At 44.9% G+C, this 25,235-nt stretch overlaps 1 protein-coding gene across 4 annotated transcripts in view; it reads left to right on the forward strand.

Annotated features, from left to right (window-relative positions):
* The window catches only part of FBXW11 (F-box and WD repeat domain containing 11), a 486,480-nt gene that overhangs the window by 121,884 nt on the left and 339,361 nt on the right, over nt 1–25,235 (forward strand). For all 4 annotated transcript variants that reach the window (XM_069199326.1, XM_069199329.1, XM_069199328.1 and 1 more), the window contains 2 exons: nt 23,559–23,745; nt 23,844–23,934. In XM_069199326.1, coding sequence (XP_069055427.1) covers nt 23,559–23,745; nt 23,844–23,934 — 278 coding nt within the window. The remainder of the gene's footprint in view (nt 1–23,558; nt 23,746–23,843; nt 23,935–25,235) is intronic.

Here is a 25,235-nt window from a genome sequence, read left to right on the forward strand (position 1 = left end):
ATCAGACATTCAACCTATTCTGGAGGTTATGGATAGTAAACCAAGGAGAATTCCAATCAGGAAAGAGACTGGAAAAAATATTGCTTCTCCACCTCCTCATACCAAAAGGAAGTTAGCATTTCAGGATACTCTGGATACTGCCCCACCACCAGCAAAAACCTACAAGCAAAAGGAAAAGCCAAAAACTGTTGAGCTTTCTCCACCACATTCACCTCAACTTTGCTTTTCACCACAACCTTACTCCACCACTGCCACCACCCACACACTCATACTTCCTCACAAGATTACGAAAGAGGTGATACTAGTTACACAATAGATCTGTGGGATATGTACGACTCTGATCCCATCCCACCCAACGATCCTGATTTGTATCCCACAAGACCATCTCCACCTGAGGATACAGCATACAATCGGGTTATCTCCAGGGTAGCTGCATATCATGGGGTGCAAATGCATGCTGAACCATTACAGGAGGATTTCCTTTTCAACACCCTATCTTCAACTCCCAAGCGGTACTGGTGTTTACCAATGTTCCCTGGTATGCTGAAATATGCAGACGATATTTTTAAAGAGCCTGTTAAAGCTAGAGTTCGAACACCCAGCATTGATAAAATACATAAGCCTGAACCAACAGACCCAATTTACATTCCGCAGCAGTTACCACCAGACTCCATTGTGGTCAGTTCAGCCAGGAAGCGTGCGAACAGTCAGTCCTCTGGGGATACTCCTCCCCGACAAAGAAAGCCGTAAATTTGCCGCGGCAGGTGAAAGGGTAGCAGCACAAGAGACCAATCAATGACATATTGCTAATTCCCAATCCCTGTTAGCTAAGTACTGCAGGGTGCATTGGGATGAGATGCAAGAAGTCTTGTAATATCTCTCCAAAGAACATCAAAAGAGGGTGCATCTAATTGTAGAGGACGGACGAGCTATCGCAAACAACCAAATTAGGTCTGCTCTAGATGGAGCTGATACTGCAGCTAGAGGAATAAACACCAGCATTACCACCAGGCGACATGGTTGAGGTCCTCAGGTTTTAAAACGGAGATACAGCAGGGGGTCCTTAATATGCTGTTAAACAATCAGCAGCTTTTTAGACCCGAAGTGGACACAACAATTGATAAACTAAAAAAGGACTCAGAAATAACAAAGGCCATGGGAGCCCTTTATACTACGCCATTTCAGGGTTCCATTCGTAACCCTCCGTTTAGAGGAGGATTTAAATCACGAGCTACAGAGGCTTCCATGTCCCACTCAAAACAGGGACAACCGTATTACACTAGGGGATCTTTCAGAGGACAACATTTCTGGTCCCAGGATAAATTCCCTGCCTCAAAAGGTCCTTCTACCTCCTCAAAACAATGACTTCCATCTTTTCCACAGCTACATACATCTCCTGAGGGAGAAAGAATGCAACATTTCCATTCTCTCTGGCAACAAATTACAACAGATCATTGGGTCCTGGCAATTATCTGCAATGGTTATTGCCTAGAACTCATTTCTACTCCACCAACATTCCACCCCGTTTTCACAGGCTCTCTCGAACACACTGCTCTGCTGAAACAAGAGGTAGAATCTCTGCTTCTATAACAGGCAATAGAAAGAGTTCCCATCAGTCCCCTACCTCCCCTCCCCTCAAAAAAATGATGGTACTCAGACCCATTCCCGATCTCAGGCCTCTGAATCAATATATCCTGTCAGAGCATTTTCACATGGTAGCTCTACAGGATGTCATTCCTTTGTTACTAAAACAAGATTACATGACAGCATTAGACCTACAAGACGCTTACTTCCACATTCCTATACACCCAGCTCATCTCAAGTACTTTAGGTTTGTAATAGTGGGCAAGCACTATCAATTCAAAGTACTACCCTTTGGGGTAACAACAGCACCAAGAGTATTCACAAAATGTCGAGCTGTAGATGCTGCATACCTCAGAAATCAGCACATACATGTCTTCCCTTATCTAGACGACTGGTTGATAAAAGCTAGCATCATTCTTAAATGTCAACAGTACACAATAGATACGCTACACAAATTAGGGCTCACATTCAATTACCAGAAATCTCAACTTCATTCAGCACAAATTCAACCTTATCTGGGAGCAATTCCCAACACCCAGTCAGCATTAACCTACCCAAATCCACAAAAAATATAAGCGTTTAACACATTTCCCACTTGCAGGTGAATCAAACTTACACAGTAAAATTTATCATGAGGCTGTTAGGGATGATGTCATCATGCACAGCAATAGTGCCAAAAGCACGTCTAAATATGAGACCACTGCAATAGTGTCTTTCGCAACAGTAGTCTCAGGGACAGGGTCAACTACAGGATCTAGTGTTGTTGGACCGCTAAACTTGCAAATCTCTGAAATGGTGGAATTACGCTAACGTATCAAATGGGCGGCCATTTCAGGAACCTGTGCCACAGACCATAATTACAACAGATGCATCCATGACAGGTTTGGGAGCCCATCTCAACAATCTTACAATAAAGGGAGAATGGGCCTCAGTCTAGCAAACCTACCACATAGACCACCTGGAATTGCTGGCAGTGTTTTTATCCATCAAACATTCCAACAAAAAAATTGTCTTAATAAGGACAGACAACATGAGAACAGTATATTATCCGCAAAAACAGGGGGGGGAGGGGGGACACAATCAGCCCAATTGTCCCTCTTTGCACAAACAATTTGGAAATGGGCAATTCACAATCACATCCACCTGCTAGCGGAATACATCCCAGGGATACACAACCAGCTAGTGGACCGCTTAAGCAGGATGCAGCAACAAATATCACTTTCAGATGTGGGGAACACCAAACGTAGACCTTTTCGCAAAAACGCAAAATGCCAAAACCTCACATCCAGATACCCACATCCCTAATCCAAGGGCAATGCTCTATGGATCAATTGGTCAGGGATATTTGCTTAATCACCCCCCCCCCCCCCCCCCCCCTCCTGTTCCATTTCTGGTCAACAAGATAAGTCACATTTCACTCACTTTGATACTCATAGCTCCTACATGGGCACGCCAACACTGGTACACAGCACTATTGGATCTGTCAGTAGTACCACATCACAAGCTCTCAAACATACCAGACCTATTGACTCCAAACAAAGGCCAGATCAGGGATCCCAATCCCAGGGTACTCAACCTGGCGATTTGGCTCCTGAGGCAATAGCATTTGGATATCTGCAGCTTCCATCAGAATGTATGGACATTCTAAAACAAGCATGTAAACGTACAACCAGGCAGTGCTACGCAAATGAATGAAACATTTTGTATATTACTGCCAACCTAAAAACATTGACCCACTTAAAGCATCAGTACAAGAGATTGCATGTTATTTGCCTCATTTACAGAAAGCAAATCTTACATATTCATCTGTTAAAATTCATTTAACTGCAATATCAGCCTACCTCCAAAGCAGAAAACATACCTCTGTTTAGAATTCCTGTCATAAAAGCTTTTATGGAAGGGCTTAAAAGAGTTATTTCACTTACAGCTCCACCAGCTTCTGCATGGAACCTTAACATTGTATTCACAAGACTTATGGGACCACCATTTGAACCCATGCATTCTTGTGCTCTTCAATTTCTCTGATGGAAGGTTGCTTCCTTGCAGCAATTACTTCCTTAAGAAGAGTAAGTCAAATACAAGCATTTACTTTAGGAGAACCCTTCTCCCAAGTATAGAAACAGAAAATAGTACTTACAACAAATCTAGACTTTCTACCCAAAGTGGTTTCACCATTTCACATTAGTCAGTGGAATTGCCAGTCTTCTTTCCACAGTCAGATTCAGTTGCTGAAAGAGCTCTTCACACTCTTGATCTCAAAAGAGCTCTAATGTATTATGTGGACAGAACAAAAGACTTTAGAAAACCAAAGCAACTTTTTGTCACTTTCAAACAACCTCATAAAGGTAATCCTATTTCCATGCAAGGATTAGCAAAATGGATAGTAGAGTATTCAAACTTGCTATCTTAAAGCTAAAAGGCAGCTATTTGTAACTCCTAAAGCACATTCCACTAGAAACAAAGGTGCTTCAATGGTATTCTTAGGAAACATACCAATGGCAGTCATATGCAAAGCAGCCACAAGGTCCAAACCACACACATTTACTAAACACTATGCTATATGCACAGCATGTAAATCTGCAGCACTACATGCTTCGAACAGATGTACACTGGGTAAGTGACATTTTCCGTGTGTGTCAGCATCGACCCCCCCGCACCTCTACTTCGGCTCTGCACCGAAGCACCAAGTATCTTCAGTAGTGTCAGGCTACTTCGGTACCGACCATTTCGGCACTGAAAAAGAAAAAAACATCCATCCACAGTTTCAACACAAAATATGCCAGGGACAAAAGGCTTTGCAATCGAAAATCTCAAAACACTATCAGCGATTCTGGACAGTCTCTAACCACCACCCCTTCACTGGTGGAACCAATTTTGGAAGTTATGGACGTTCGTCAGTGCCTTCAAATTAAAGTGCAGGAGGTGATTTTATAATATACCTGTTCCCTCAAAGAGGAAACTGACTTTCCAAGAGGCTCTTGATTCCTGTCTGCCTCCAAAACAAACTACGAAAGAAAAGACTCCTTTTCTTATTCAAACCTCTCCTCCTCCACCTACTTTTCCACAACTTATTCCTCTACGAACATCTCCGCCTCCTTTGGGGTTCACACCACCCAATTCACCACATGACGGGGCTCATGATTTAGGGGGTACATTAGATGCTCAAGACCATGGGATGCATATGATCCGGATCCTATTACAAATAATAATCCTGATCTCTACCCATCTAGTCTTTAATCAACTGAGGATTCCACCTCCTATCAACCGGTTATAGCTAAGGCAGCAGCGCATCACAATGTTCAAATGTACACAGATCCAATAGAAGAGGATTTTTTATTTGACACCCTTGGCACTAACATATAAGGAGAGTCAATTTCTCCCATTGCTTCCAGGCATGCTCAGGCATGCATACGAAATATTTTAAGAGCCTGTTATGTCAAGGATTCTCTCTCCCAGGGTGGATTTAAAAAATACAAGGCTGCACCCACTGACCATTTATTTATAAAAGCGCAATTCCCTCCAGACTCTAATGTTGCCTGCACTGCTCACAATAGGGCTAATAGCCAGTTAACAGTAGATACTCCTCTGCCTGATAAGGAGAGCAAAAAAATTAGGTGTGGCAGGCAAAAGAGTGGCAGTTCAAGCAGCCAATCACTGGGGGATTGTTAATGCATAGGTGCTTTTATCCCGGTATGATGGAGCTCATTGGGATGTCATGGAGGAGCTTTTACAATACCTCTCGGAAGAGCATTGTGAATTGGGGGTTAAAAATTGTAACTGAGGGACAAACAATCTCCAGCAATTCTATTAGATGTGCCCTCGATGCTGCTGATACAGCAGCACGCAGTGTTAACACCAGCGTCGTCATTAGGCGACATGCCTGGCTCAGATGCTCAGGCTTTTAACCAGAGGTACAACGGGCAGTTTTGAACATGGCCTTTGATAAAGAGCATTTATTCGGGTCACAAGTGGATGCCACACTTGAAAAATTAAATAAAGACAATCAAACTTCCAAAGCTGGAAGAACTCCAAGCCAGCACACACAGGGGTACTTTCCGTCGCACAGGATTTGCGAGGGGATTTCGTTTATCATTTCAAGAACAGTCTTCCACTCAAACAAAGCCCACCTCTCAATTCACCAGAGGTTATTTTAGAGGTTCCTATAGAGGCAACAGTAACAACAGAAGAGGGAAAGCCCTCTACATCTAGAGGCTTCTCATTCACCACTAAGCAATGACTTTGACCAAATATATATATATATATTTTTAATACAGAAATTTTATTGATTTTGGAATAGTGTACACACATGTTTTGTCAATAGCCATAGCAGAAATCACATAGCAAGGAAAACAATTCACTACTGGTCCACCAACCATAAGTGTAACATTACAGTAGAACTTCTTGGTTGGTCCACCATTTCCCCCTATACATTTATCATGCTTGGATTACAAGCCGGTAATGCTAGGTCATCCCAACCCCCGCAAACCAATTATTTATAGATACCACCTGAGCCGCGAAGTTTTTTTTTATTCATTCATATATATATATATATATATATATATATATATATATATATATTCGATGGCATGTGTAGCTGCAGATACACATGCTGTGCACATCCCGCCATCTGGTGTTGGGCTCGGAGGGTTACAAGTTGTTTTTCTTCGAAGAAGTCTTTTTTCGAGTCATGAGACCGAGGGACTCCTCCTATTTCGACTCCATTGCGCATGGGCGTCGACTCCATCTTAGATTGTTTTTTTTCCGCCATCGGGTTCGGAAGTGTTCCTTTTTCGCTCCATGTTTCGGGTCGGAAAGTCAGTTAGAATCTCGGAAAAATCGTCGGTATTGTTTGCGTTCGGTATCGGGTTAGTTACAACAGATCGACACCGAATTAAGAAGAGCTCCGGTGGCCCTTCAGGGTTTTCTTCCATCCCCGTCGGGGCCTGGTCGGCCCGGCCACGTGTCTCTTCAAGGCTGATGGAACGGACCCCATTCCGCTTCTGTCCAAAATGCCAGAACAAGTATCCATATACAGATCAACTTCTGGTCTGTAAGTTGTGTTTGTCACCCGAACACAAGGAGGATACTTGTGAGGCCTGTCGAGCGTTTCGGTCCAGGAAAACACTCAGGGACCGAAGAGCAAGAAGACTGCAAATGGCGTCGGCGCCGACAGGACAAGAGCGTTTCGAGGAGGAGGCAGAAACATTCTCCACCCAGGAGTCGGACTCTGAGGAGATCGATCCCGAGGAAACGCCGAAAACCGTGAGTAAGACGTCGAAACAAAAAACTCACGAGAAAAGCGCTAAAGCCCAGGGGACGCCACCGCCAACAGGCCATGGCTTAACCCGAAAAGTAGGTGACCGTTCATCGGCACCGAAAAAGGGCGAGCTGGTGTCGAAGTCATCCGACTCCGGTCGAGATACCGGCACACAGCAATCTCGGGCCCGAGATAGTGGCTCAGAGAAGATTCGGCACCGAGACAGCAGCATCGAAACGGGTCGGCACTGAGAGAGCACGACGCCGAAAATAAAAAAAGGTTTCGTCGGAGCCGAAAAGGTTTCGGTACCGAAATATCCGGCCTCGGAACCGAAGACAAGTTCCTACACTGAGGAACAAGGACTGTCCACACAAATGAAGACACATAAATTTGGACAGGAATTACAAGCAATAGAGCCAGATCACACACAAAAACGGCTCTTTATTCAAAAAGATACAGGAAAGATCAGCACTCTTCCTCCAGTCAAAATGAAACGCAAGCTTGCCTTCCAAAACAAAGACAAACAGCCACACGCAAAGGTGGCTAAACAAGTAACACCGCCACCATCCCCACATCACTGTCCGCAACCATCACCGGTAGCCACTCCACCAATGATGCAATCCCCAACTCATACAGGAATGAGTCAAGATGACCCTGACGCATGGGACCTTTATGACGCACCAGTGTCGGATAATAGTCCAGAATGCTATCCAGCTAAACCATTGCCACCAGAGGATAGTACAGGCTACGCACAGGTGGTGTCAAGAGCAGCGGCATTTCATAATGTCAGCCTTCATTCTGAGCCCATTGAAGACGACTTTCTTTTTAATACACTGTCGTCCACACACCGCCAATATCAGAGTCTTCCTATGCTACCCGGAATGCTAAAACACTCCAAACAAGTGTTTGAGGAGCCGGTTAAAGGGAGAGCCATTACTCCAAGAGTAGATAAAAAATATAAACCGCCACCAACAGACCCAGTGTACATTACACAACCGCTAACACCAGACTCTGTTGTAGTGGGAGCAGCGCGCAAAAGAGCCAACTCTCATACTTCAGGAGATGCACCACCTCCAGATAAAGAAAGTCGAAAATTCGATGCTGCAGGCAAAAGGGTGGCGGCACAGGCAGCAAACCAGTGGCGTATTGCAAATTCGCAAGCTTTGCTAGCCAGATATGATAGGGCCCATTGGGATGAGATGCAACACCTTATTGAACATTTACCCAAGGAGTTCCAAAAAAGAGCGCAGCAAGTAGTAGAAGAAGGACAGGGTATCTCCAATAATCAGATACGGTCAGCAATGGATGCTGCAGACACAGCTGCTAGAACTGTCAACACAGCAGTAACAATAAGGAGACATGCATGGCTGCGTACATCAGGATTTAAACCAGAAATACAGCAAGCTGTGCTGAATATGCCATTCAACAGACAGCAGTTGTTTGGGCCGGAGGTGGACACTGCGATCGAAAAACTTAGACACTGACACAGCCATGGGCGCACTCTACTCCCCACAGAGCAGAGGCACATTTCGAAAGGCACAATTTCGAGGGGGGTTTCGAGGGCAAACCACAGAAGCCACAACCTCACAAACAAAGCCCACTTACCAGAGCCAGTATCACCGGGGAGGTTTTCGGGGACAATATAGAGGGGGACAATTTCAAAGGAATAGAGGAAAGTTCCAAAGTCCCAAAACTCCTCCAAACAAGCAGTGACTTCAAGGTCACAAATCCCCAACACATAACACCTGTGGGGGGGAGACTAACCAAGTTTTACAAACATTGGGAGGAAATAACAACTGACACTTGGGTCTTAGCAGTTATCCAGCATGGTTATTGCATAGAATTTCTCAAATTCCCTCCAAACGTCCCACCGAAAACACACAATATGTCAAAACAACATATAGATCTTTTAGGACTAGAAGTTCAGGCATTGCTACAAAAAGAAGCAATAGAGTTAGTACCGAAACAACAAATAAACACAGGAGTTTACTCCCTGTACTTTCTGATACCCAAAAAAGACAAGAGTGAGACCTATACTAGATCTCAGAACATTAAATACCTACATCAAATCAGATCACTTTCACATGGTTACATTACAAGACGTAATCCCACTGCTCAAACAACAAGACTACATGACAACACTAGACCTAAAGGATGCATATTTCCATATACCAATACATCCTTCACACAAAGTACCTAAGGTTTGTATTCCAAGGGATACATTACCAATTCAAAGTGTTGCCATTTGGAATAACAACTGCACCAAGAGTTTTTACAAAATGCCTAGCAGTAGTAGCTGCACATATCAGAAGGCAGCAAATACATGTGTTCCCGTACCTAGACGACTGGTTAATCAAAACCAACACGCCAAGACGGTGTTCACAACACACAAAATATGTCATAGAAATCCTCCACAAACTAGGTTTCTCAATCAACTACACAAAGTCACACCTTCTGCCGTGTCAAACACAGCAATACTAAGGAGCAACAATCAACACAGCAAAAGGGATTGCCACTCCAAGTCCACAAAGAGTTCACACATTTCACAATGTGATACAAACCATGTATCCAAATCAATAGATACAAGTCAAACTGGTGATGAAACTACTAGGCATGATGTCTTCATGCATAGCCATTGTCCCAAACGCAAGGTTGCACATGCGGCCCTTACCACAGTGCCTAGCATCACAATGGTCACAAGCACAGGGTCAGCTTCTAGATCTGGTGTTGATAGACCGCCAAACATGCATCCCGCTTCAATGGTGGAACAGTATAAATTTAAACCAAGGGCGGCCTTTCCAAGACCCAGTGCCACAATACGTAATAACAGATGCTTCCATGATAGGGTGGGGAGCACACCTCAATCAACACAGCATCCAAGGACAATGGGACATACAACAAAAACAGTTTCACATAAATCACTTAGAACTGTTAGCGGTATTTCTAGCGCTCAAAGCATTTCAACCCATAATAAGCCACAAACACATTCTTGTCAAAACAGACAATATGACAACAATGTATTACCTAAACAAACAGGGAGGGACACATTCAACACAGTTGTGTCTCCTAACACAAAAAATATGGCATTGGGCGATTCACAACCACATTCGCCTAATAGCACAATTTATTCCAGGAATTCAGAATCAGTTAGCAGACAATCTCTCACGGGATCACCAACAGATCCACAAATGGGAGATTCACCCACAAATACTGAACACTTACTTCCAAATTTGGGGAACACCACAAATAGATCTATTTGCAACGAAGGAAAACTCAAAATGCCAAAACTTCGAATCCAGGTACCCACAACATCAGTCTCAGGGCAATGCGCTATGGATGAACTGGTCAGGGATATTTGTTTACGCTTTTCCCCCTCTCCCACTCCTTCCATATCTAGTAAACAAGTTGAGTCAAAACAAACTCAAACTCGTACTAATAGCACCAACATGGGCAAGGCAACCTTGGTACACAACACTACTATACCTGTCAGTAGTACCTCATGTCAAACTGCCAAACAGACCAGATCTGTTAACACAACACAACACAAACAACAAATCAGGCATCCAAATCCAGCATCGCTGAATCTAGCAATTTGGCTCCTGAAATCCTAGAATTCGGACACTTAGACCTCACACAAGAATGTATGGAGGTCCTAAAACAGGCTAGAAAGCCTACCACTAGACACTGCTATGCAAATTAATGGAAAAGATTTGTCTATTACTGCCATAATAATCAAATTCAACCCTTACACGCATCTACAAAAGATATAGTAGGATACTTACTACATTTGCAAAAAGCAAAACTAGCTTTCTCTTCCATAAAAATACATCTTGCTGCAATTTCAGCTTACCTGCAAATTACGCACTCAACTTCATTATTTAGGATACCAGTCATAAAAGCGTTTATGGAAGGCCTAAAGAGAATTATACCACCAAGAACGCCACCAGTTCCTTCATGGAACCTCAACATTGTCTTAACACGACTCATGGGCCCACCTTTTGAGCCCATGCACTCTTTTGAAATGCAATACTTAACGTGGAAAGTTGCATTTTTAATTGCCATCACATCTCTAAGAAGAGTGAGTGAAATTCAAGCGTTTACCATTCAAGAACCATTTATTCAAATACACAAAAATAAAGTTGTTCTACGAACAAATCCCAAATTTTTACCAAAAGTAATCTCACCGTTCCACTTGAATCAAACTGTAGAATTACCAGTGTTCTTCCCACAGCCAGATTCTGTAGCTGAAAGAGCACTACATACATTAGACATCAAAAGAGGACTAATGTACTACATTGACAGAACAAAACTAATTCGAAAGATAAAACAACTATTTATCGCCTTTCAAAAACCTCATACAGGAAATCCAATTTCAAAACAAGGCATTGCTAGATGGATAGTTAGGTGCATTCAAACCTGCTATCTTAAAGCTAAAAGAGAACTGCCTATTACACCAAAGGCACACTCAACCAGTAAGAAAGGTGCTTCCATGGCCTTTCTAGGAAATATTCCAATGAACGAAATATGTAAGGCAGCGACATGGTCTACGCCTCATACATTTACCAAGCACTACTGTGTAGATGTGCTAACTGCACAACAAGCAACAGTAGGTCAAGCTGTACTAAGAACATTATTCCAAACTACTTCAACTCCTAAAGGCTGAACCACCGCTTTTGGGGAGAGAACTGCTTACTAGTCTATGCACAGCATGTGTATCTGCAGCTACACATGCCATAGAACGGAAAATGTCACTTACCCAGTGTACATCTGTTCGTGGCATTAGTCGCTGCATATTCACATGAGCCCACCCGCCTCCCCGGGAGCCTGTAGCCGTTTAGAAGTAGATCTTAAACATTTGTACATTTGTAAATAGATTACTTGAAACTTTATTATGTACATACGCATTCACTCCATTGCATGGGCACTATTACTAGCATACACAACTCCTACCTCACCCTCTGCGGGAAAAACAATCTAAGATGGAGTTGACGCCCATGCGCAATGGAGTCGAAATGGGAGGAGTCCCTTGGTCTCGTGACTCGAAAAGACTTCTTCGAAGAAAAACAACTTGTAACACTCCGAGCCCAACACCAGATGGCGGGATGTGCACAGCATGTGAATCTGCAGCGACTAATGCCACGAACAGATGTACACTGGGTAAGTGACATTTTCCATATATATATATATAGATATGGGACTCCCAACCCCCCTTTGTATGGACACTGCCGCTCCCTGTAAAAGGCCACTTTTTGTCATCTTATTCCATATGAAATTAGTAAACTTAGACGTGAGTGCCCGGAACCACGCCCTAGGTATCTGATAGGTATAGTGTTTGAGGGTGTATAGGTAGCGGGGAGGCATATCATTTTAAGGAGGGCAGTACCCCAATGAGGTTAAAGGGGAGGTTTTTCCATCGCTGCAGGTCTCCCTCGTGTTTTGATAGGCCCTTAAAGTTTAGTACCCATGCATATTCAGGCAGAAGGGTGATGTGGATCCCTAGGTATTTAAACACATTCCTTTGCACTAAGAATTGGGGGTAACATTGCCGACCCGCTGCATCCCCCCCCCTTACCTCCATCAGTGTTGATTTTTGTGTATTGACTAGAAGCCTGGATACCGCCCCAAATCTCTCCAACAATTCCACAGATCTGGGGCCCGACGAAGGCAGATCTCTCAGGAATAGCAGGACATCATCTGCATATAGTGCCACTCTGTCCTCCACTCCATCCCCCCCATCTCCAGTGCCACACCGCATCAAATGCTGTGCAAAAATCAATTAGAAGAAGAGCAAGAGGACCACTGGACTGAGCATCATGGGATAAGGCCAAATGAACTTGACAGATGCAGTGCCGCGGTCTCCTGCCTGGCACACTGATCCAGTTGAATAAGATGGGCTAGTGTACAAGTGATGCGTAATGCCGGTATTTTGGCATATATTTTTATTTCAGGATTAATAATGGAGAATGGCCGATAGAATGCACACATTCCCTCCTTCGGCAGGACCATGATTGTGGCGCAGTCCATTTCAAGGGGAAAGGCATCCTGCGACAGTGCCTCAGCCTAAAAGTTTAGGAGTGGAGGCACCAACAGTGAGCAGAACTGTTTATAATACTCTGTTGGGTACCCATCCATCCCCGCCATTTTCCCCCTGTTCAGCTCGGATATTGCAGCATCCACCTCGTCTGCTGACAGTGGTTGGTCTATTTCTTCGGCAACATTAGACAGGATAGCCGATACCGGAAGGTCCCACACTATAGATCCCTCCTCCGCCAGACTCTGGAGGGGGTCTTTTGTATACAGGTGTTTGTAGTAGGTCGCAAAGGTCTGGGCTATCGCTGTAATTCTACTTGGTTGTTTCCCCTCCTATAGCGTATGGCGGGCATGAACCTGGCTGCGACCCCGTGCGTTTGCCAGACAATAAAGCAACTTGCCTCACTTATCATCTATCTCATACACTCTGCTGGTTGATTCCTGCCAACATTGTTTGGCCTCCTCGAGGGATATTTGGCGTAGTTCAGAACGCTTCAGGGCCATTTGGTGCTTTTCCCCCTCTGCGTGTCATTGTCTGGTCTGTCCCTCCAACTCCAGTATCTTATCCTTGAGCTGAGCACATTTTGCCCTCTGGCGCTGCTCCTGCCCACGAATGTAGCTTTTAATGATGCCCTGCATTGTTGGCTTACAGGCTGCCCACAGCGTCGCCCCCGAGTCCACCGAGCCCACATTGCAGTGGAAGAAGGCCTTAAGTTCTGTCTCAACAAAACCGACACACACCAAGTGTTCAGTCTCCAGGTTGGTCACTGTGCCTTGTGCCCAGCACCCCAATCTGCCGACATTGGTGAGTGATCACATATACCCCTGGGGAGGATCCGAACAGACTTCGCTCATGACATCCGTTGCCGAAACCCACACAAGGTCAGTTCGCGCCTCGGTGTGATGGGCAGCAGAGTGGTGGGTGTATACCTGCTTGTAGGAAGTTGGCTCTGTATGCACTATTTCAAAGTAAGGAATAGTATGCACAGAGTCCAAGGGTTCCCCTTAGAGGTAAGATAGTGGCAAAAAGAGATAATACTAATGCTCTATTTTGTGGTAGTGTGGTCGAGCAGTAGGCTTATCAAAGGAGTAGTGTTAAGCATTTGTTGTACACACAGGCAATAAATGAGGAACACACACTCGGACAATTCCAGGCCAATAGGTTTTTGTAGAGAAAAATATCTTTTCTTAGTTTATTTTAAGAACCACAGGTTCAAATTCTACATGTAATACTTTGCATGAAAGGTATTGCAGGTAAGTACTTTAGGAACTTTGAATAATCACAATAGCATATATACTTTTCAAATAAAACACATATAGCTATTTTAAAACTAGACAGTGCAATTTTCAACAGTTCCTGGGGGAGGTAAGTATTTGTTAGTTTTTGTAGGTAAGTAAACCACCTACAGGGTTCAAGTTTGGGTCCAAGGTAGCCCACCGTTGGGGGTTCAGAGCAACCCCAAAGTTACCACACCAGCAGCTCAGGGCCCGTCGGGTGCAGAGTTCAAAGTGGTGCCCAAAACGCATAGGCTTCAATGGAAAAGGGGGTGCCCCGGTTCCAGTCTGCCAGCAGGTAAGTACCCGCGTCTTCGGAGGCAGACCAGGGGGGTTTTGTAGGGCACCGGGGGGGACAAGTTAGCACAGAAAGTACATCCTCAGCAGCACGGGGGCGGCCGGGTGCAGTGTGCAGTGTGCAGTGTGCCAACACACGTCGGGTTTCCCATGGAAATCAATGGGAGACCAAGGGGTCTCTTCAGCGGTGCAGGCAGGCAAGGGGGGGCTCCTCGGGGTAGCCACCACCTGGGCAAGGGAGAGGGCCTCCTGGGGGTCACTCCTGCACTGAAGTTCCGATCCTTCAGGTGCTGGGGGCTGCGGGTGCAGGGTCTTTTCCAGCCGTCGGGATTTTAGAGTCAGGCAGTCGCGGTTAGGGGGAGCCTCGGAATTCCCTCTGCAGGCATTGCTGTGGGGGCTCAGGGGGGACAACTTTGGTTACTCAGTCTCTGAGTCGCCGGAGGGTCATCCCTGAGGTGTTGGTTCTCCACCAGTCGAGTCGGGGTCGCTGGGTGCAGTGTTGCAAGTCTCACGCTTCTTGCGGGGATTGCAGGGGTCTTTAAATCTGCTCCTCTGGATACAAAGTTGCAGTCTTTGTTGAACAGGGCCGCTGTTCTCTGGAGTTTCTTGGTCTCTTGGAAGCAGGGCAGTCCTCTGAGGATTCAGAGGTCGCTGGTCCCAGGGAAAGCGTCGCTGGAGCAGTTTTCTTCTGAAGGCAGGAGACAGGCCGGTAGGACTTGGGCCAAAGCAGTTGGTGTCTTCTTTCTTCTTCTGCAGGGGTTTTCAGCTCAGCAGTCCTCTTCTTCTGTAAGTTGCAGGAATCTGAGTTCCTAGGTTCTGGGGAGCCCTTAAATACTGAATTTAGGGGTGTGTTTAGGTCTGGGAGGGCAGTAGTCAATGGCTACTGTCCTTGAGGGTGGCTACACCCTCTTTGTGCCTCCTCCCTGAGGGGAGGGGGGCACATCCCTATTCCTATTGGGGGAATCCTCCATCTGCAAGATGGAGGATTTCTAAAAGTCAGAGTCACCTCAGCTCAGGACACCTTAGGGGCTGTCCTGACTGGCCAGTGACTCCTCCTTGTTTTTCTCATTATCTCTCCTGGACTTGCCGCCAAAAGTGGGGGCTGTGTCCAGGGGGCGGGCTTCTCCACTAGCTGGAGTGCCCTGGGGCATTGTAACACGAAGCCTGAGCCTTTGAGGCTCACTGCTAGGTGTTACAGTTCCTGCATGGGGGAGGTGTGAAGCACCTGCACCCAGAGCAGGCTTTGTTTCTGTCCTCAGAGAGCACAAAGGCTCTCACCACATGGGGTCAGAAACTCGTCTCTCAGCAGCAGGCTGGCACAGACCAGTCAGTCCTGCACTGAACAATTAGGTAAAATACAGGGGGCATCTCTAAGATGCACTCTGTGTGCATTTTTTAATAAATCCAACCCTGGCATCAGTGTGGGTTTATTATTCTGAGAAGTTTGATACTAAACTTCCCAGTATTCAGTGTAGCCATTATGGAGCTGTGGAGTTCATTTTTGACAGACTCCCAGACCATATACTCTTATGGCTACCCTGCACTTACAATGTCTAAGGTTTGGCTTAGACACTGTAGGGGCATAGTGCTCATGCACATATGCCCTCACCTGTGGTATAGTGCACCCTGCCTTAGGGCTGTAAGGCCTGCTAGAGGGGTGACTTACCTATGCCACAGGGAGTGTGAGGTTGGCATGGCACCCTGAGGGGAGTGCCATGTCGACTTAGTCATTTTCTCCCCATCAGCACACACAAGCTGGCAAGCAGTGTGTCTGTGCTGAGTAAGGGGTCCCTAGGGTGGCATAAGACATGCTGCAGCCCTTCGAGACCTTCCCTGGCATCAGGGCCCTTGGTACCAGGGGTACCAGTTACAAGGGACTTACCTGGATGCCAGGGTTGTGCCAATTGTGGAGACAATGGTACATTTTAGGTGAAAGAACACTGGTGCTGGGGCCTGGTTAGCAGGGTCCCAGCACACTTCTCAGTCAAGTCAGTATCAGGCAAAAAGTGGGGGGTAACTGCAACAGGGAGCCATTTCTTTACACTGCTCATGTGGGTGCCGGACCCGCCATGCATCGCAAAGTCCCCACGAATCCTCCCAGGCCTTAAGGTGCGCTGAACGGAGGCGTTTAGCAGAACTGGGTTCCGCAGAGACATCCCCAAGTGGGCATTGAAATCTCCCCTGACCAGTGTGAAACCTTCCGAGAGCGGTGCCAACAACGATCCAATTGCCTCGCAGGTAGGCTGCGAAAGATGTGGGGAAATATAGCAGGGAAACAAATTATATTGCTTGGCCTCTATCTGACCCTTCACTCCAATGTACCTCTCCAAGGGGTCCTTGTGAACCTTTGTTACTGTCAGTGGTTGCGACTTGTGTAGCAGCATGGCCAAACTCTGGGACCCACGCGTGAAACCAGAGTGGTAGACCGTGTCCTATCTGAAGCACCCCAAAAAGGAGCAGTAAATGGGTCTCCTGCAGGACGACCACCCCGTGGCATGCCTCTTGATTGATCTGAGTACTGCGGTCTGTTTAATGCAGTCAAGGAGTCCATTAACATTCATTGAAATTAGTAAAATCATGCTGAGTATAGGAATGGAGGTGTGCAGGCCACGGAACGACTTCCACCAAAATTTACCAACTCACACCCCTCCTGTAGGGATAAGGTTATAACATTTTTACTCGCAGTGGTCTCAGACAACCTCAGATCAATGGGTACTTAAAAATATCCAAAATGGTTACTGCCTGGAGCTCACTTCATCTCCACCAAATATATCCCCTCAGTCTCCCAAGATCATTTCACTCTTCTCTTCTTTTCAAAGGTGCTATAGAACCAGTACCATTACAATGCCAGGGAACGCGAGTCTACTCCCTGTATTTCCTAATCCCTCAAAAAAGACCTATCTCTCGGACCAGTATAAGATCTCAGACCCTTAAACCACTGCATCCTATCAGAACACTTCCATATGGTCACTCTTCAGGATGTTATTCCCCTTCTACAACAAGGCAACTTCATAACCGCGTTAGGCCTAAAGGATGCTTACTTTAACATTCCCATTCATCCAGCACACTGCAAATACGTAGGATTCGTAGTTGCAGGAAAACCTTACCAATTCAAGATATTACCGTTCGGTGTCACAACTGCTCCCAGAGTATTAAAAAAATGCCTCCCATTAGTCGCAGCACATCTCGGAAGACAACCGATTAATGTGTTCCCTTAGTTGGACGATTGGCTCATCAAAGCCAAATGAATTCACACAGTGTCAAAGCCACACTCTGATCACAATTAGACTCCTACACTCTCTGGGGTCCACCATAAATTACATAAAATCTCATCTGCACCCTCTCCAAATATAGCCCTATGTAGGTGCTACCCTCAACACAATTAGGACTAGCTTTTCTGAGCTCAGCCCAAGTTCAGGCTTTTCAAACAATGATTGCTACATTAACAGAGAACCAAGCATTCACAGTAAGAACTTTTAGGGATAATCGCATCTTGTATTGCCATCGTACCTCATGCCAGACTTCATATGCTTCCTCTTCAACAATGTCTCTCTCATCAATGGTCTCAGGCAGATAGACAATATAGTGTTGTTGGACCGCCATACTTATCGCTTGCTGCATTGGTGGAACACCACAAACCTTATGAAAGGGCGGCCCTTTTAGACTGATCACTCTCACAACAAATGCCTCAAACACCGGTTGGGGAGCTCATCTCCTCATCATCACAATTCAGGGGATGTGGGACAACACAACAGTTTTTCCACATCAATTATCAGGAACTGCAAGCAGTATTCCTAGCAATTAAAGTGTTCATTCAACAATTGCAACACAAGATATTGTTGGTACCTACAGACAACATGACTGCCATGTACTATCTTCAAAAACAGAGGGTGACATAATCTTATCAACTGTCCCCTCTTGCACAAACAGTATGGAAATGGGCAGTTCATCACCACATTCACATAGTGGCACAGTATCTCCCAGGGACAGGCAATCACTTTGCAGACCTGCTGAGCAAGATGCAGCAACAAGTCCAAGAGTGGGAACTCCACCCACAAGTCCTTCACCAGTACTTCCAAAAGTGGGAAACACCTTAAATAGACCTATTCGCCACATATTAAAACAAATAATGCCAAAACTTTGCCTCCAGGTACCCACACCCTCAATTCAAGGCAATGCTCTATGGATTAGTTGGTCTGGAATATTTGCTTACGCTTTTCCCCCTCTCCCACTGTAAGGAAATGCCTCCTTGGCATGGTTACCCCCTGACTTGTTGCCTTTGCTGATGCTATGTTTTGAATTGAAAGTGTGCTGAGGCCTGCTAACCAGGCCCCAGCGTTCTTTCCCTAACCTGTACTTTTGATTCCACAATTGGCACACCCTGGCATCCAGGTAAGTCCCTTGTAACTGGTACCCCTGGTACCAAGGGCCCTGATGCCAGGGAAGGTCTCTAAGGGCTGCAGCATATCTTATGCCACCCTGGGGACCCCTCACTCAGCACAGACACACTGCTTGCCAGCTTGTGTGTGCTGGTGAGAACAAAACGAGTAAGTCGACATGGCACTCCCCTCAGGGTGCCATGCCAACCTCACACTGCCTATGCAGTATAGATAAGTCACCCCTCTAGTAGGCCTTACAGCCCTAAGGCAGGGTGCACTATACCATAGGTGAGGGCACCAGTGCATGAGCACTGTGCCCCTACAGTGTCTAAGCCAAACCTTAGACATTGTAAGTGCAGGGTAGCCATAAGAGTATATGGTCTGGGAGTCTGTCAACCACAGACTCCACAGCACCATAATGGCTACACTGAAAACTGGGAAGTTTGGTATCAAACTTCTCAGCACAATAAATGCACACTGATGCCAGTGTACATTTTATTGTAAAATACACCCCAGAGGTGCCCCCTGAGACCTTAACCGACTATCTGTGTAGGCTGACTGCTTCCAGCAGCCTGCCACAACCGAGACATGTTGCTGGCCCCATGGGGAGAGTGCCTTTGTCACTCTGAGGCCAGTAACAAAGCCTGCACTGGGTGGAGATGCTAACACCTCCCCCAGGCAGGAGCTGTAACACCTGGCGGTGAGCCTCAAAGGCTCACCCCTTTGTTCCAGCACCGCAGGACACTTCTGCTAGTGGGGTTGCCCGCCCCCTCCAGCCACGGCCCCCACTTTTGGCGGCAAGGCCGGAGAAAATAATGAGAAAAACAAGGAGGAGTCACTGGCCAGTCAGGACAGCCCCTAAGGTGTCCTGAGCTGAAGTGACTAACTTTTAGAAATCCTCCATCTTGCAGATGGAGGATTCCCCAATAGGATTAGGGATGTGACCCCCTCCCCTTGGGAGGAGGCACAAAGAGGGTGTACCCACCCTCAGGGCTAGTAGCCATTGGCTACTAACCCCCCAGACCTAAACACGCTCTTAAATTTAGTATTTAAGGGCTTCCCTGAACCTAAGAATATAGATTCCTGAAACTACAAGAAGAAGAAGAAGAAGACTGCTGAGCTGAAAAACCCCTGCAGAGGAAGAACAGAAGACACCAACTGCTTTGGCCCCAGACTTACCGGCCTGTCTCCTGCCTTCCAAAGAAACCTGCTCCAGCGACGCTTTCCAAGGGACCAGCGACCTCTGAATCCTCTGAGGACTGCCCGACTTCGAGAAAGACAAGAAACTCCCGAGGACAGCGGCACTGCTCCAAAAGAACTGCAACTTTGTTTCAAGGAGCAGACTTAAAGACCCCTGCAACTCCCCGCAAGAAGCGTGAGACTTGCAACACTGCACCCGGCGACCCCGACTCGACTGGTGGAGAACCAACACCTCAGGGAGGACCCTCCGGCGACTCCGAGACCGTGAGTAACCAAAGTTGTCCCCCCTGAGCCCCCACAGCGACGCCTGCAGAGGGAATCCCGAGGCTCCCCCTGACCGCGACTGCCTGAACTCCATTTCCCGACGGCTGGAAAAGACCCTGCACCCGCAGCCCCCAGCACCTAAAGGAACGGAACTCCTGTGCAGGAGTGACCCCCAGGAGGCCCTCTCCCTTGCCCAGGTTGTGGCTACCCCGAGGAGCCCCCCCCTTGCCTGCCTGCAACGCTGAAGAGATCCCTTGATCTCTCATTGAAAACCATTGTAAACCAGACGCGTGTTTGCACACTGCACCCGGCCGCCCCCGCGCGCTGAGGGTGTACTTTTTGTGCTGACTTGTGTGTCCCCCGGTGCCCTACAAAACCCCCCTGGTCTGCCCTCCGAAGACGCGGGTACTTACCTGCTGGCAGACCGGAACCGGGGCACCCCCTTCTCTCCATTGAAGCCTATGTGTTTTGGGCACCTCTTTGACCTCTGCACCTGACCGGCCCTGAGCTGCTGGTGTGGTAACTTTGGGGTTGCTCTGAACCCCCAACGGTGGGCTACCTTGGACCAAAAACTGAAACATGTAAGTGACTTACTTACCTGTGAAACCTAACAAAACTTTACCTCCCCCAGGAACTGTGAAAATTGCACTAAGTGTCCACTTTTAAAACAGCTTATTGTGTTTTATGTGAAAAGTATACATGCTAATGTAATGATTCAAAGTTCCTAAAGTACTTACCTGCAATACCTTTCAAACGAGATATTACATGTAGAATTTGAACCTGTGGTTCTTAAAATAAACTAAGAAAAGAGATTTTTCTATAACAAAACCTATTGGCTGGATTTGTCTCGGAGTGTGTGTTCCTCATTTATTGCCTGTGTGTATGTACAACAAATGCTTAACACTATTCCATTGATAAGCCTACTGCTCGACCACACTACCACAAAATAGAGCATTAGAATTATCTCTTTTTGCCACTATCTTACCTCTAAGGGGAACCCTTGGACTCTGTGCATACTATTCCTTACTTTGAAATAGTACATACAGAGCCAACTTCCTACACCCACTCATACCCTTTCTGGTCCAGAAGCTCAGACTATCTTCCTTCCACATGATCCTGGTGGCTGCTACATGGGCAAGACAACCCTGGTTCACAACATTTTTAGAACTCTGTTCCACATCAAAAGCTTCCCAACAGACCAGATCTTCTGACACAGATGGGGTAAAATAAGACATCCGAATCCCAGATCCCTCAACCTAGCGATATGTTTCCTGAGGTCATAGAATTTGGTTATTTATAATTACCACAGGAATGTTCTGTCTGTAAGAATGGATATTCTTATACAAGCATGCAATCCTGCTACTAGAAAATGTTATGCTGCAAAATGGAAATATTTTGTTTGCAGTTTTAAAACACAAAACATTGACCCTCTCAAGCCAACAGTACAAGACATTGTATGTTATTTGTTACATTTATAAAAAGCAAATCTAGGCTACACATCCATTTGTTTACATTTAGCAGCCATAGCTGCAAATCTTAAAAACAGACAGCATATTTCTTTGTTTAGAATTCCAGTTATCAAATCATTTATGGAAGGATTCAAAATAATCATTCCGCCAAGAATTTCTCCAGCTCCATCTTGGAATCTTAACATTGTACTCACAAGGCATATGGCTCCTCCTTTTGGAGCTTCACTCCTGTTCTCTATAATTCCTCTCATGGAAAGTAGATTTTTTTTAGTCACTGTCACTTCCCTTAGACATGTGAGTGACCTCCAAGCTTTAACTTTGGGAGAATGTTTCTTTCAAATGGATAAAGAAAAATTTGTGTTAAGAACAAATTCAAAATATCTTCTAAAAGTAGTTTTACAATTCCATATCAATCCGTCAATAGAATTACCAGTTTTCTTTCCAGAATCGCATCCTGTGGCAGAAAGAGCTCTACACACTCTTCATGTTAAAAGGATTCTTATGTATTATATAGATAGATGAAAAGACTTTAGGAAATAAAACATTTTTGTGGCTTTCCCCTTGCCACATCTATCTAAAGCAACTATAGCTAGATGGATAGTCCAGTGTATTCAAACTTGTTATAGTAAAGCCAAATCGCAATCATCTTTATCACCTAGATCACACACCAGTAGGAACAAAAGGTGCGTCTAACATTTTTAGGTAACATACCTATAGCAAATATTTGCAAAGCAGCAACATGGTCTACACCACATACATTTACAAAACATTGTCTAGAAGTCTTTGCACGCCAGCAAGCAAATGTTGGACAAGCTGTACTCAAAACACTTTAAATCAATTGTAACGCCTGCAAGCTAGCTACTGCGTGATGGAGGGTCTACTTTACAGTCTATGCGCAGCATGTGTATATACAGCTACACATGCCATTGAGCATGTAGATATCTGTTCGTGGCATGTAGTGCTGTAGATTCACATGCGCGCCCTTCCTCCTCCCCGAATACATGTGGGTGTTGCAATTTATTAATATGTAAATATTGCACATATGTAGATACATGGCATGGACATCTTTTCTATCCTACTCTCTATTTTCACTGCTTCACTTTCCCGCCTGGGGAGAAACAATCTAATAAAGGACTCGATGCCCATGTGCAGTGTTACCGAGAGAAGTAGTCACTCGATCCTGTGACATGAAAAGCTTCTTCGAAGTAAAACAAGTTGTACTCCTCCAAACCCAATACTAAATGGCGAACTTATGCACAACATGTGAATCTACAGCTGTACATGCCACAAACAGATGTCTACTGGTAAGTAACATTTTCCTTTCTGCTTAACATACTCTTCATGTTGTCACGTATAAAGAGGAAGTTGTATTACATAGCTGAAGCAATAGCCACATTGTTTCAGCATCATACTTTAAATGTAGCATTACCACATCTGCATATCTGGACTAATTTTGTAAACTGATCTCTTGCTGAATTTCTGTTCTTGGGAAAATAGTTGGAAGCCTCACAAGACTTTCAGATGCCAATGATGGAACACTGTAAAGCTCCCATAAAGAGGCCAGAGGCACCACCTCATCCTAACTTTGTGATATGTTCCATTTCAATTTGTATTCTCTGGTATGTTTTTGTGTGTATTTTCCTGCAGGTTTGTTTGATGTACTCCTTGAATCATGATTTCTTCGAGGACTTCCATAACTTGAGGTTTTTTTGTTTGTTACTGAAGATAGTTATATAGATGTGACTGTTAATGCAGCATAGTGAGGTGATATATAATATGTATGTGTATATATATTTTTTACAGAACAAGGCTTGGATCACATAGCAGAAAACATCCTTTCATACCTTGATGCTAAATCTCTGTGTGCAGCGGAACTGGTTTGTAAAGAATGGCAGCGGGTAATCTCGGAGGGAATGTTGTGGAAGAAACTGATAGAAAGGATGGTACGCACAGATCCCCTGTGGAAGGGACTTTCTGAGAGAAGAGGGTGGTAAGTAACTTCTGATTGAAGATACACTATTTCATTAAAATTTTTATTATTTAATGGTGTAGGAAATGTAAACATTTTCTCTTTTTCTTTGTTTAAAGGGATCAGTACCTGTTTAAAAACCGGCCAACCGATGGCCCTCCGAATTCCTTCTACCGGTCATTATACCCAAAGATTATTCAGGATATAGAGGTATTCTTTTTATTTTTCAGTTTACCTTATTTTTGTTCTCTCTCTTATACTTACTGTTACTTAGCACAGTAATGTTAAAAACGTTTAGGAGTTATGGTTATTAGTTAGGCTTGTATAGTTCACCCCAGAATTACATCTTGTGTGGAAACACTTTATAGATTAACAGTGGATAAAATTACTGTTTCAGCATTGTCAACATACTCACACAATTATGCTATTCTGCACATCAGTTTTTAAGGCTACTACAGACACAGTGGTCTAGGTAGTTGTTGGAGTATGGTGTCTATAATAGCATTCAGTTGTCAGACAGTGGACTTTTACAACATTTATTCTCCATAATACGCATTGGGTGGCCTTTGCTGAATAGCTAAACGTAAAGACACATTATGTGGGTTCTCTTTGTTTCAGATGTAGTCTGATGTACTACAATGAATTGTCTTTAAATTATTTAAGTTGATTCATTCATTGACATGCTCTTTCATGCAGTAGTGATTTACACAAACCCGCCTTCTATTTTTTTTGATGCAATGGTGGTGGAAAAAGAGTTGGATAAACATCAGTGTTTTTTTATTTATTTTTATTTATGGGTATGGAAGAAAATTAGGGAAGATTATTCAAGTTCTAGGATGTTGAAGGTGCTCCAGATAAGAGTTTCTCAGTAGATTGGAAAGGTTGAGCAGACCTACTTTGAGCAACGTTCATTATTATTCAGGAGGTATTAACCCTGAGACCAAGAACTAGGAAGCATATTTCATAGAAAGGCCCAATGTAAACTAAATACGTGTTCATACAGAAAAATTATAAAATAGATAGCAAACATAAATAGCTAAAATTACATTACAGCTGTAAAATTGAGTGTCTCGAGTTGCTCAGAGACCCATATTTAATCAAAGCAACTATCTCAGATTGTTGTAGAAAGACAAGATATTAATCGACTATCTATATCACCCACTCCGCTCTAGTATCACTCAATCCACAGAGCATCGTCTCTTGGTACTAGTCGAGAGCATTTAAATCCTGATTGTAAGGAAATGCCTCCTTGGCATGGTTACCCCCTGACTTTTTGACTTTGCTGATGCCAAGTTATGATTTGAAAGTGTTCTTCCTCGAATCTGTGTCTTCCTTTCATCTGTTTACAAAGTCCATGCTCCTCAGTATACAAGGCTTTTTTCGACTCCGCAGCTGTTTTTTTCGGCACCGTAATGCCCATTCTGATAGGCCTCGGTTCCGAAAGACTCTTTCGAGGTTTCGACTTGAGTCGATGTCGAGCTTTTTCCGAAGACAGTGTCTCGGCTTGAGTC

This window comes from Pleurodeles waltl, chromosome 7, assembly GCF_031143425.1.
Source record: "Pleurodeles waltl isolate 20211129_DDA chromosome 7, aPleWal1.hap1.20221129, whole genome shotgun sequence".
NCBI lineage: Eukaryota > Metazoa > Chordata > Amphibia > Caudata > Salamandridae > Pleurodeles > Pleurodeles waltl.